This window comes from Pseudopipra pipra, chromosome 7 (genome assembly GCF_036250125.1).
Source record: "Pseudopipra pipra isolate bDixPip1 chromosome 7, bDixPip1.hap1, whole genome shotgun sequence".
Taxonomy (NCBI): Eukaryota; Metazoa; Chordata; class Aves; order Passeriformes; family Pipridae; genus Pseudopipra; species Pseudopipra pipra.
This window is the reverse complement of record NC_087555.1, coordinates 38,121,727-38,135,986: the sequence shown is the minus strand read 5'-3', so window position 1 is coordinate 38,135,986 and position 14,260 is coordinate 38,121,727. Positions and strand designations below refer to the sequence as shown.

Genomic DNA, 14,260 nt, shown 5'->3' with positions numbered 1-14,260 from the left:
ACCGAGCCCACCTCGCCTCACTGCAGGCACCACACCCTGCAGGAGGTGGGAGTGGTCCCAAAATCCAACATTTCATCAAGAAATCCGGCCATTCCTGCAGCTCAGCCCTTGTGGTTCCACGGATTTAGCCCAGAGGAACCACAGGGAAGGGTTTTAAATAACAAACAAACTGCAAAATATGTGTCTTGTGTGAAGGCAGACTGGGAGAGCTGGGGGGGTTCACCTGGAAAAGAGAAGGATCCAGGGAGACCTGAGAGCCCCTTCCAGGGCCTAAAGGGGCTCCAGGAGAGCTGGAGAGGGACTGGGACAAGGGATGGAGGGACAGGACACAGGGAATGGCTTCCCACTGCCAGAGGGCAGGGATAGATGGGATATTGGGAAGGAATTCCTGGCTGGGAGGGTGGGGAGGCCCTGGCCCAGGTTGCCCAGAGAAGTTGTGGCTGCCCCTGGATCCCTGGAAGTGTCCAAGGCCAAGACTTAGAGCAACCTGGGCTGGTGGAAGGTGTCCCTGCCCATGGCAGGGGTGGGATGAGATGGTCTTTAAGGTCCCTTCCAACCCAAACCATTCTGGGATAAATTGAGGGACAGAACACAAAGAAAAGGCAGAAACCCAACAGTGAGCCCCTGCCCAAGGCAGCAGCTCAGCTCAGGAGGTGCCATCCCCTAAATACATATATTTAAAACTACAAGGCCCCCAAAATTAAAATGCAATCCCCTTAAAATGCCCAGCTGAGCTGCCATAACCCCTGTCTGAGCCCTGAGGACAGTGAGGACTTGGGATACAGCCCAAGCCTTGAGTCCACCTCGGTTGAATCTTAAACTCTTCCGTTTTGCAGGCTAAAATAATAATAAATATCTAAATTAATGTCAGAGAAGTCACAACCCCCTTTGCCTCGTTCTCCCCCAGCCCCTCAGTACCTCAATTCCTTAGATTCCCTAAATACAGAGGAGGGGACAGGCTTCAAGGAGGCTGCAGGGTTGATTTTTTTGGGAATCTCCAGAGGCAGGTTAAACTTGCATAGAACAACAGATTGCAACAACCCTCTTGATATTGGAGATCTGTGAGCAAGTCACAGAAGGACTGAAAGGACACCAAAATGTCTGGCTGTGTGTGAGGTCAACCAGCACCCCCCTCAAAAAGGGTTTTATATTAAAAAAATTGAAAATAAACAGTGTTGGAAGGTAAGATTTCCAGTGGTGTATATGTAAGTTTTTATGTGTATATATATATATATATATATATATATATATATTTAATAACAACACACTGAGGTTTCCAGCCTTTCCTTCCCCAGAGAAATCACCTGAAGGTCAGTGGGGAGCAAGTGCTGCTCCTGATCCTCCTCCTCTGCTTCCAAGAAACCTCCCAGGAGCACAAGTCCCAAGGCCACAAAACCCAGGACAACCCTTTGCATGCCCAGATCTTCAGATTCCTCATTTTTTCAAGGTATCCCACACACAGATTCTTCTTTTTGGGACTCTCCAGGATCCCTTGACACAGCCTTTGGATTCCAACTTTGCCTTCCTTCATCTGCATTTCACTGTAACTCCCCCAGAAAAAGCACTTCAGGGCAAAAACATGCTGGAACTTGAGCTCAAGTTACCTTGGAGCCTGAGCAGCAAAAGATTAGCTCATAAAAGGACAATTTATGACTGTAATGGTGTAAAAAAATTAATTATAAAACAGTTTGATTTAACTTTAGTTAAGTAAGTCCATGACACCCTGCTTTTATTACTGACTTTGCAAACAAAGTTGATTCTTTATATATTTTTATATATATATATATTTCTGATAATTTATATATTACAGGCTCACTGACTTGCAAAACACCCATTTTTTCCTGGCAATATCAGCATTAAGAATCTTTTAAACACTTCAGACCTTACTCAACATAGAAAAATAAATATTGCATCCGAGATTTCCAAGCAAAACAAGCAACACAGGGCACCAAAACACAGCTGGGGTAGCCCAGACTTCATTAAATAAAATAACAGAGCTATTCAGGATCGGTTTTCTCTCTCTCATACTCTAGGGCTGGGTGCCAAAACAGGAAAATATTGTCCTAAACCAGCGTGGAGATGGTGGTTGGTGACCACCAGCACCTCAGTGTGGGGATCCACCAGCTCTCCATCCTCCTCACACCTGAGGGTTGGGGATGACACACCTCTAGTCACACCAGAACAAGGATTTTTTGAGTTTTGCTGGTTCAGTTTATAAACTCCAGGGATTTTCTGTGGGGGGGCCCTGGGGGTGGGTCTTTGTGCCGTTGGACACCTCGGGAGAAGCACCTTTGGGCACCACCGGTTGCTCCAAGCTCCTGCTGGTCCCTTGAGCTCATCCCTTCCAGGTTGCTGCTTCCTTGCTGCGAGTTCCTGCCCTCTCCAAGAGGATCAGGAAGTGTGGGGGACACTGACTGTGTGTTTTTTACTGTGGGTTCTCAAGCAGGTTAAGGAGACACCGGAATTAGTGCAGGGGGAGGTGGCAAAGGGCCATGTCCAGTAAGTGATGACGTGAGCAGGGGTGTAGTACTTGGAAAGAACATTTCTTCACAGAGATAACACAGACATCAACAAATGTTAGGCTGGACTCGGTGTCTCAGAGGTCTTTCTCAACCTAAGTGATGCTGTGAAGAGCACATTGGATTCTGGGAATATTTTCCATGAGTTTCTTCAAAAAAACCAGTAGGAACGTGGAGGTTTTGAACCCATCCTGATCCCAGGCTCGGGAGGTCGTGATGACCGAGAAACCAGGAGGAAAACCAGCCTTTCTGAGCCAACTCCAAAGCTCCAGCTCTGCAGGGAGAGGTTGGATGTCCATGAGATGTTCCCGCCCAGCTCAGCTGCCCGGCCGGGCCACGTGTGGCATTGTCACCCAGAGCTGTGCCATTGTCACCCAGTGCTGGGCCAGCAGCCCCAGCCAGAGGCACACTGTGGTCAGCAGGACAGGAGGGGACAGTCTCTGGGCCTTGTTGAGGGGGGACAGGGTGGTGAACACGGCGTCTGTGGAGTTCTTGGGCAGGGGCAGGTTGCAGATGCTGCCCTCGCAGCAGGACGTGCACACCTGGGAGGAACAGGTCACAACTTGGTTTTTTGGTGAATAAAAACACAGGGAATATATGATATTTTTAAAGGAGCACAGTGGCCAGTCTGATGATTTTCCCCATTTTTTCCCTCCCCCTCCCTTCTTTTTTTAATCCATCTACTCGCAGACCAATTTCTTCTCCTTTTTTTCGCCCCTCCTTTTTTATCTTTCCCAAGAGAAACTTCATTTCTGACAACGCTGATTTACAGAATCACAGAATCAACTGGGTTGGAAAAGACCTCTGAGATCATCGAGTCCAACCCATGACCCAACCCCACCTTGTCACCCAGCCCATGGCACTGATGCCACATCCAGTCTGTCCTTAAACACCTCCAGGGATGGGGACTCCACCACCTCCCTGGGAAGCCCATTCCAAGGTATGAGCACTCTCTCTGCAAAGAATTTCTTCCTGATGTCCAACCTAAACCTCCCCTGGCACAGCTGGAGACTGTGCCCTCTTATCCTATTCCTAGTTCCCTGGGAGCAGAGCCTGACCCCCCCCCCGGCTCCCCCCTCCTGTCAGGGAGTTGCAGAGCCAGAAGGTCCCCCCTGAGCCTCCTTTTCTCCAGGCTGAGCCCCCCCAGCTCCCTCAGCCCCTCCTGCTGCTCCAGCCCCTTCCCTGGACCTGCTCCAGCCCCTCAATATCCTTCCTTAACTGAGGGGCCCAGAACTGGACACAGCACTCGAGTGCCCCTCACTGGTGCCCAGTCCAGGGGCAGAATCCCTTCCCTGGTCCTGCTGCCACGCTATTCCTGATCCCTTGGCCATGGAACCAGTCAGGCTTCTGTCAGACCCCAATTCCCAGTTATTCCATGGAATAAAAAAGCAGTTTTTTCTGCCATACCTTGTACTCTTCATGCTTTATATACGTGCATCCTGTGGACAGACAGTCCTCCAGTGGCACACAGCGTTTGGTGACAGACACACTCTCCCCAGTGACTTTCATCATATGTTGGCTGAAGCAGTACCTTGTACCTAAAGAAAAAAAAAAAAAAACAACAGAAAAAATGTGTTTATCTGTCAAATTCCAGTTTTCTGATAGGCTGCAAATAGGAAGAAATAGGAAAGAAGCCTTTAAAAAAAAAATATTCCCAATACCTGTTTAGGTCTGAAGCTTATTTTCATTTAGGTGAAAAGATTTAATATATAAATATATACAATGTACAACATGAAATACATACTTTTAGATAATATCTTTTTTGTATATATATATATGATTTTTTTCCTGGTTTCATGCAGCATCATTAATTCTGTGGAATTGGGGTTTGCCCCAGTGGAGACACTTTTCCCTATATCCTAAAAACCTGGGCAAGTTGTCCTTGTGCTCCTGCACAGCCTGGAGAAGATCCTTCACCTTCTCTGTCCTTCACTTTTATCATACATAAAGTAATACCAGAATAGCTATAGAACACTCAGGAGGATTTAAGTATTTCTCAGTTTTTCCAGGTTTTGGAAAAAGCACCATGGCATGGGCTGGTATTCCTGCTATTCCCACTGCACCTTCTGCTTGTCCCCAACAGGGACCATCCTCTTCCTCCTCCTTTTTTAAGCCATTTCTCCAGTGACATCTGTAAACCACACCCAAAATTCCCAGCAGAATGACTGACAAATGCTGTGGTCATTCCCAAGCATTAGGAATTCAGATTTATTTCCTGCTTTAAAGAGAAGCTGAAGGTGCTGCTCCCCTTCTTCTAAGCACTCCAAGCTGAAAACACTGGATTTTCAACACAAAAAACACACCATTATATATTTATCCTCTAAATTATACATTTCTTTAATTAATCCATCTTATTGTGAATAAAACTGTTGTTTCCACAGGGGGGAAAAGGAGGAGTGTGGTGCATTTAAAGCCCCCATTCCTGCCCAGCCCTGGTTCCCAGTGGGCAAACCCTGCATTCCTCTCGTGTTTTAGGCATTCAGCAACATCCCAGCGAGCTTGTGGACTGAACACATCATTCTTTAGGCAATAAAACCCCCCAGATATCTGTCATATCTCTGACCTGCTCTTGACTCAAGTGTGATATCACAGAACAGACTTAACTTATCACCAGGGGATGGAGTCTCTCCGGGTGCTGTTTGCCTTCATTCCCAGGGCTTTTGATGTGTTTTCCTGCCTCTCCTGCCCTAAAACTCACGGTTTTACCCCAAGGAGAGCACCCTCTGTGCCCCAGCTGTGAGCTCCTCCCAGGACTTTGCCTGGAAGTGCCATTCCCAGCAATTCTGAGCTTTCTCATCCCTGCTCTGGCAGCGGAGTTTCCCCCTGACCAGTCCCAGATGGAACAAATAAAACTTCCAACACCCTCTCTCAACAACTCTTTTAAGGCTGTTTCATTCTTTCTTCCTTCCTTTCCTCTAGAAAATATTGTGCAATCATCTTGGAGATAGAGATTTTCCTGGCACAGAACACCAGGCACAGGAGAGGCTGTCACCTCCTGCAAGGCTCCACACAAATCCACAGTAAGCCATAAAATCCGCTCATTCCAATGAAAATTAACTTTTACTCTCTTCTCCAGGCATTCCAAGTGTAAGGATTGAGCCAGAGAACACTGGGAGGGCCCAGAAGAAAGTAAAGGAGGGGAACATCAAGCCCTCCTGCCCAGAGGGATGGAGGAGGAACTCCAGGCTGAGCTTGTGAAGACCATAGATCCAAAACTTCTACCAAAAATAACAAGAGAAATTTAGAGTAATTAAAATCAAACATTGCAGTGTGAAAGTTGATGTTTCTAAGTAATGGGGATGCTCTGGACACACCAAAGCACAGTTTTCCTCTCCCTTAAACCACCATTTGTCACTGATTTCACTTCCAGATCAGAACTGGGTTTGCTCAAGTCATTCCTGCTGGTTGTTTCTAAAGGCAGACCCTGCAAGTCACCCCTTTCTCCTTGCACACAGCCACCTAAATATCCCCTTCTCCTGTCAAAACAGGGAGTGTCTGGGAATATTTGTCTCATCCCATGCCAGGCAGCCTGAGCTCTTTCATTGTTGTTGTTGCTGTGCTGATTTCAGCTGAAAGGAAACCAATTCTGGGACAGATAACGCGCTGCAAACATATCTGTGTCCCCACACAGGGCAGGTCAGGGCCTCCCTCCTTCCAAAGTAAATATTTTCTGAGGGCACTTGTCCCAAAACCGACCCAACCCAACTAAAGGGGCATCATAGGTTGGATAATCTTAATGTCTTGGGAGTGTGTCAAAAGAGTGGGAAGGGAAGGGGAGGTCTGGGGATCTCACCAGTGCCTGGATATGATATTTGAGTGCCTATATTCCAAAGGTTTTCCTGAGCTGTTCCAAAATTCAGACTCCAAGGGGAGTTATGAGATCAAACCACTGAAAATACCAAAATTCCAGCCTCAGCTGCCCTGAGTGTGGGCTCATGCCCAAGGGGAGGGAAGTGAACAAAGGCAGAACCAGGCCTGTATTTCCCAGTAAATGAAACACAACCTTTAAAAATACACCCCTGTGAGGGTGGGGAGGCCCTGGCTGAGGTTGCCCAGAGAAGCTGTGGCTGCCCCTGGATCCCTGGAAGCGTCCAAGACCAGGTTGGACAGGGCTTGGAGCAACCTGGTCCAGTGGAAAGTGTCCCTGATTGGAACAAGATGGGCTTTAAGTCCCTTTGAACCCAAACCATTCCACGATTCCACGACTCTATAAAATAAACATCCCCCTGATTTAATCCCCAGCTGAACCAGAGGAGTGCAGGGAAGAGATGAAAGTCCTAAACTTCATCCAGCACAGAGACAGAAAAGCTTAAAGGATTACTCCTATCGCTTACACATCTTCCTTTACTGGGGAGACTTCCCAGGCAAAAGGAGCAGAACCACCAGATCTGGGAATACCGGGGGCTCAGCGTGGCCTGTGGCAGGAACGGGGAGCAGCAGTGGGAAGGTGGGTTTAATTAAACACTAATTAACGTTACCTCTGGGACAGTAGACGTCCGGAGCCCAGCGGTTGCACTCGTAATTATCCGCGGCCCTTTCGCAGGTGAAACACTTAAATCCCCGAGGATACGGCGTGGCTGGAAGGAATGGATAACACGGAGTTAAAATGAGCCTGGTAATCTGCTTCCATGGTGCTTTTCACGGGCACACAGCAACGTTTGTTCTCTTCAGATCTGGTTTTCTACAAATGCACACCTGTGAGCTTCGGCAGGTTGGGCCTGATTTGGAAAACCCCGTCACCTATAGCAGGGCAGAGGCACTTCTAGGTACATATGGACTCGTTTCAGATGTGTTTTTACCCAGCAGACTGACTTCAAAGGGAGTTAAAGTGAGCAAGGAACGCTTACTCCCCTGGAATCAGAGCTCACATCCAACACTGCTGCTTTATGGGTGCTGATAACAAAATATCAGATGGATTAAAATACTCTGGAAAATTTCCCACTGAGGAAAAGAGCTGCTCCTGTTGAAGGCTGATGTTCCCAAAAGGAAGAAAAATCACTGTGCTGAACCTCCAGCTTTCACCAGCAGCCTCTGTTCTAATTTCTCTTGCCAAACAAAGAGCATAATTACTTAAGTGCTCTCCTGGCAGCACTTCTGGAGCACCTCCAATGCTTCTCCAAGGTGCTGCCACCTTCTCAGAAGCCAAACGGTGAACAGGTCATGTTTATCTTCATGGGGTGAAGTAAACTGAACCTTCACAGCCCCATGGATCACATCTTAACCCTCCCTCCTCTTCCTCTCTTTCCCTTGTCCCTCAGCTCTGGGCCAGAGTCACCTGGGAGCATCTCTGGTGGGGCTGGTGCTGCCCTCAAGGAACAGCTTGGGGTGGGAAAACACATCAGCACAGACTAAATTTATCCCTGTCACTCTGGACTGCTGGTTGTGGTTATGGTCTAAAACTAGAGTTTCATCCTGCTTGTGCAGAATATAAATTTTCCAGCCAAATGCAGGAAGTGGTGAGTTTTCTCTGGGAAGAGATGGCAGGAACAGCTCCAGAAGCACCCTCTTCTCATGGAATTCACTAAGTTTGTGTCTGATAAAGTGAATAGACTAGTGAGAGACCAGGGAAGAGCTAGAGATGTCCAACTCTGCTACAGCATTGCTCCAGGAGTCGCTGAGATCAAGCCAGGAGCTGCTGGTGCCACAGTTGCTAATGGTGGTGTTTGGCCCTTGCTCTCAGCTATCCATGTGCTCAGAGTCCATGTGGCCATGGTCTCCTGGCCAGGGAGATTATTGAGGGACAGAAAATAGTGAACTAAAGGCTCCTGACACGCCCAGCAGCTGCCTGTGACCCCACCTATCCTATAAACCCTGGTCTGGTTTTACATAGAATCATAGAATGGTTTGGGTTGGAAGGGAATTAAGGGATCATTTTGTTCCAGCCCCTGCCATGGGCAGGGACACCTTCCACTAGCCCAGGTCGCTGGGCTAATTCAGAAGGAAAAACCTTGAGGTGGGTCCAGAGAACTTGGTTCTTCTTGCACACCAACTCGGCTACATGAGTGTGGGGACGTGCGTTTACCCTTCGCTCTGCTCTCAGCTCCACCCTGACGTGTGTTTGCCCTTGTCCCTGCCCTCACTCCCCCCCGAGGTGACTTACTGGAGGGGTGGAGGTAGACGATGTCCTTGCGGGTGAAGTCGCGGCCGTGGGCGCTGAGCAGGCCGAGCAGCAGCAGCCAGGCCGGCGCGGGCGGCGGGGCCATGGCCCGGCGAGGACGTGCTCATGCGGCGGCCGAAACACCTCCCCTGGGCAAGAGCAGAGAGCAGGGGTGAGCACAGCAGAGCCACCAGGAGCAGGGCCACCACCTCAGCCCCGGCAACGTGACCTCGGCAAAGGCACGGCCACACGGTCACGGAATCCCAGAATGTGCTGAGCTGGGAGGGACCCACAAGGACCATCCAGTCCAACCCTCAGCCCTGTACAGGACAGACCCAAGAGTCACCCCCTGTGCCCCAGGGAATCAGCCAAACCCTCCCTGAGCTCTGGCAGCCTTGGGGCTGTGCCCACTGCCCTGGGGAGCCTGGTCAGTGCCAACCACCCTGTGGGGGAAGAACCTTTCCCTGAGATCCACCCTGGCACAGCTCCAGCCCTTCCCTGGGTGCTGTCCCTGGTCCCCCAGAGCAGAGCTCAGTCCCTGCCCCTCCTCTGCCCCTGCCCAGACAGTTGGAACTGCAGTGAGGTCTCCAGCTGAACACACCAAATGCCCTCAGAGTCCTCACACGGCTTCAAATCAAGGCCCTTCCCCATCCTCATTGCCCTCCTTTGGATGCTCCCCTGAGCCTTCCACTGCCCTCCCATGGATCAGGCAGTGGTGTTCATAAATCATAAAAAATTCATTTAAATTCATTAAATGAATTAAATTAAAATAAAGAAATAAAATTAATTAAGTTACATGAACAAGTTATAAATTTGTAAAAAAATAATTTGGCATAGACATCCCTGGCACTGCCTGGGAAAAGGACGTGGACAAACCCTCTCCTGGCTGGAGAGCTTCAAACAGGAGCCAAGGACAAAGGTGGTCGACTTTGTCACTGTTTAGAACTTAAACAGCCAGAGACTGGTTGGCAAAAGCCTCAGTAGGATGTTGATAAAGTCATGAGAGACTGTGCTGTGACAGGATTTAACAGCTGTTAGAGAGTAATGGAAGACTGTAGGATTAGACCAGGAAGAGAGGAAACAGTAGGTGGAGATCCACTGGGATATCTGGGAGAGCAGTGGTGGGTCTCCCCCAGCCACTCTCCAACCCAACTCCACCCCACAACTCCAGCCCCAGCCCAGGCTCCCACCCTCCATCAGTGTACAAACCAGGAGCTCCACATCACTTCCCACATATCTCAGGGAAGCTGAGGAGCTCCAGCTGCTGCAGGTGGGCTCTGCCTTCACCTGGCTGCTGTTCATAACACAGAGTGACCCCTGCTTTCTCCTCATCCGTGCTCCAAAGGGTCCTATTCCCTCTGTGACACCATTGACCCACAACGCAACATATTTTTTCCCATGTTCCTGACTGATGGGAGCTGATGTGAAACCACCCCCAAAACAGCTTTCAGGAGCATCCCAATCCCTGCATCCAAGCTGTGGGGAGCCATCCAGGAGCAGACAATGCTAATACATCATTAAATACGTGGCTCATATTATTACAAGTCCCTACAAATTATGACAGTGCCTCAAAAACCGAACGGGACAGGAAAATCCCAGGAGGACGTGGCTGCCGAGCCAGGCAGGAGCCACTAGTTTCCCTTGGAATCTATCCACAACACACAGGGTTGGGATTTTTCTTCTCCCACCCAGATTGACCAAGAGATCTGCAATACCCAGATATTTCCCAGGCACCTTTGAATGTGTGCTAACTGTTATTTAACAAATATTTTGTGTTGGTTGTTTTTCAGGAAAGATGTGCCGGGGGTGGGGACCTTCCACCTCTGCCTCCAAATGTTTGTCTCACAGCAGAGACCACACAGGCCCAGCAGCACAAAGGCCATCAAGGGGGTTGTCATTGTCCTTGCTCTGGTGTGCAAACAGCTCTTTTATTAAAACACAGTGAAATCCATAAAAATAGTGAGGGGAACAGATAACACACAACGTGGTGCATTAAATGTTGTTGTTTTAACCTTCTGAGAAGGAAATGCCAGTTTTCTCTGGGTTTACTCCACAGATGCCTATCAGGCAGGGGAAAATGAAAGTCTGATTGGAAGCAGACAGGAAGTAAAACAAACCTCTCCCAGCCCTGTGGAAGATGAAAGGAATGGGTCCAGCAGCTCCACGTGGGGTCTGGAGGGAAAGCTCACAGCAAATCTGTTTGGAGCCCACCTGGGTGAGGGAGGTACGTGCATGGATTTGGGACTGAATAGTCCTGAATTTTTGAGTTCCTCATGGATCCAAATGGACCTGGAACTGAGCTGGCCAAATGCTGACATCACCCTGATACTCTTGAGCTAAGGACAACAGGAGCCATTGGCTGTACAAGCAGCAGTGCTTGTAGACATGTTCCACTCCAGGAGATTTCCCTTCCAGAACATGGATCTGTGCATAACACAAGTCACATTGATGCTCAGTGTGGAAACAAGATGTTTTTGGGCTCCTGAGCCCAGTCTCTCCATCATCACACACAAATCAGCCTCTCTGCTCATAGCTCAACCAGAGCCACTCAACCCAACACATGGAATTTGCTCAGTATTCATACCCTTAAGATAACAAAGGTTTGGAGGGGAGAGGGATTTTGGGATTATTTTTTTATCCCAAACAACTCAAGGCAGATTTTACAAGCCCCACTATTCCTTTCCAGACATCAGCTGTTTGCAGTGAAACCGTGGGTTCGTGTGGTCGCAGCCACAACCCTGAGCTATAGCCCCAAAAAATTGGGATTCACATCCCAAAGAGAGGAGCTCATCTCAGTGCTAATCAGCAACCAGTGATTAACATATGGTATCAACATAAAGGACAAACAGAGCCACAGAATCATTAAGGTTGGAAAAGACCTCCAACATCATCGAGTCCAACCGTAATATTTTAACCAATATTTTAAATTCGAACATAACAAGGTTAAAACAACGGCGTGAATTCTTCCCAAGTGCAACAAGACAAGAACTTGTTGAGTTTGCTCATCCCAACCACAAAAAGCTTTTGTCTTTGCAGTGCTGATCAAAGCCTTCCAGTGGAGGACACCGGTTCTCCCTCTCTCGCACACACTCCCTTTTGTGGCACCGATTGCTGATTCAGCCCGTCTCCAAACCCTGTGAGCACTTGCCTACTCATCAGATTCAGAGGACAAGTGGCTGTTAGTCCTGCCTGAAAGGGTGGCAGAAATCCTCCAGCTGCTCTCTAGAAATGCTCACATCGTGCCTCTCGTAATTGCAAAGAGCTTAATTGCCGACACCGCTTCTAATGAGAAAGAACCGTGAATGAGTACGGAGAACTCACTTCCCATCTCTGTTTTGTATGTCTGGAACATTTAATTGCAGGCAGAGAATTCAAGTTAAAAACTCTGTGGGTTACAAAATGATCCAGGGCAAGGCCAGCAGGGCCAATATTTTGAATTATGGCACTTGGTGAAGTAGAAAGTCTTTAGTGACAAAACACCTGCCACAGAGGGCACGTCCCCCCTGCTCATTCCACACACACAGGTAGTATAAAAATAGGCATTTCTGCATTAACTGCTGTCAGAAACTCAAATACTCAATATTTCATAAATATTTTGAGCATAAACACATGGGTTCACACAGTTCTCTCTTTCATGAGGGGCAAAACACAGGTATAAATATGTGACATCCACCCGAGAAAATGTTCATTGATGCTTAAGGTGATAACGACATTTCACAGAGAGTGGAACAGCAGGAATGTTTTTAATAAAAGCAACTATAAAATATAAAAAAAATATTCAATAATTACTGTTCAGCACACTCATCCTCCCTGGTTTTTTTTACACCCATGCATAAAAATAAAAATCTAATTGCTTTTAAAGGACTAGATAATATAATATATATAGATAAATGTATATAGAGATATATATATGGATGCACTATCTTAAAACCTGCAGACATTTGACCCCAAAAAAATAGATTTAGTTCCCAAAATGATCCTAAATGATATTTTTCCTGCAATGCTGGATTCTCCTCAGGAAGCCTCTAGGAGGGTTTTGGGGGCACCTGGGTGTGTTTTAGGGGTGACCAGGGAGGTTTTGGGGCACCTGGGAGGGTTTGGGGGGTCCCCAGGGAGGTTTTGTGGGTATCTGGGTGTGTTTTGGGGTACCTGGGAGAGCTTTGGGGGTGCCCAGGGAGACTTTTGGGGGTGCCCAAAGCCCTAAGAAGCCTCACCAAAAGCAAAAAGACCTTTTCTTCTGCTCCTTCTGGTTCATGACTTTCACCGAAAGTGCCAAACTTCACAGAAAAAACTAGTTTTCCATGGAATTATTGGTGCTGGATCAGCTACCCCAAGGCTAAACCTCTGCTGGCAGAACCTCTCCGGGGCACGGGCACAGATTTTTTCCTTCTGGATTAACCCGGCTCCTTTCCAGGCTCCTTTCCCAGCCTAATGGAACCTGCTCTGAATCCGCCACCGGGCTGCAGTTTGGGGCCACATCACATGGTATTTAGATCATACAGTCTGTTTGTGAAAGGTCCTGGGCGCTGACACAGAAATCCTGGTTCAAACTCCATCTTTCCAGCTTCCCCAGCACCTTTCAGTCGGAAAGGCATCCCCATACCAGGATTACTCCTTCCTGCCCTTTGCCCCGACACGGCGCTATGGAAATGAACCACTGGAGGCCCCGAGCAGAGCCCAGTTGCCCATTTGTCAGGTCTCATTAGGGAGGTGACATCTCCTCCTCGTTGTCACCAGCGCTGGGACAATGGAAGGTCCCCGTCCTGCGAGGAAGGACAGGGAGCCCCGGAGCAGAGGCGCTGCCGGATGGATGTCAGACTTCCAGTCTGGGGGAGAAGTGTTGGTGGAGGAGACAGTTATTTTTAAGGATGTGTTTGTCCCTCCTGTCCCTCTCACAAGCTCAGCAGATACCTCCTAACTGACCACGACTGAAGCCTGTGAGCTGGGCCACTGCCAGCTGCAAGTTTGCAGGAAATACACCATTTCAGGGGGAAAAAATGGAAAAAAAAAAAGGAGCCAGACACCAAATCTTCCCATACAGACACTTGGACAAAGCCAGGCATGAGAGAATTCCCAGTTCATGGGCATTTCTGTGGTTCTCTTCATGAACCTACTGCACAGGCTGCAGTGGGCAGTGTCCCTGCACCTCCCTCCCATGGGAGATGGAGCATTTCCCTGCTCTCCCTGGCATCTAATGTCATAGGAGGTTGATGGTTCTGCTGAAATCTCACCTCAACCTTCCTTCTGCATCTCCTTCTTGCTGTCTAGGCCACCCTCCAAGTACCTGCGAGGTTCCCACCTCCTTTCATCTTGACATTTTCGCTTATGGAAGAGCCTCCACCTCAGAACGCCCCAAAGCAACGCTGCCCTCAGCTAAACAAACCAGCAGGAGCAAGTAAAAGTTCCCTCCCAGCGGGACTCACCAGCCCTAAAGCAGCAGGCACAGCATGTCCAAGCAGCAACATCTGTGAGAAACTGCAGAGACCTCGGTGCGAGTAATTTGCTCTCGCGAACTCCGCTGTGCGGGGTCAGCTGGGCCGTCCCTGCCCTGGGTTAGGATGGTTGTTCACCGGGAAGAAATGAAGTTATGGGAGCTACAAGCAGCATGACAAGGCTGGAAGATCTGCTCCTGGGTGCAGGGTCT

At 48.6% G+C, this 14,260-nt stretch overlaps 1 protein-coding gene across 5 annotated transcripts in view; it reads right to left on the bottom strand.

Annotated features, from left to right (window-relative positions):
- Nucleotides 1-1,727: 1,727 nt before the first annotated feature.
- Nucleotides 1,728-14,260, bottom strand: part of LYPD6 (LY6/PLAUR domain containing 6) — a 35,645-nt gene continuing 23,112 nt past the window's right edge. For all 5 annotated transcript variants that reach the window (XM_064661673.1, XM_064661675.1, XM_064661676.1 and 2 more), the window contains 4 exons: nt 8,620-8,765; nt 6,998-7,096; nt 3,927-4,057; nt 1,728-3,061 (listed from right to left, as the gene is read on the bottom strand). In XM_064661673.1, the coding sequence (XP_064517743.1) occupies nt 2,837-3,061; nt 3,927-4,057; nt 6,998-7,096; nt 8,620-8,722 (558 nt within the window). In that variant the 5' untranslated portion in view covers nt 8,723-8,765 and the 3' untranslated portion in view covers nt 1,728-2,836. The remainder of the gene's footprint in view (nt 3,062-3,926; nt 4,058-6,997; nt 7,097-8,619; nt 8,766-14,260) is intronic.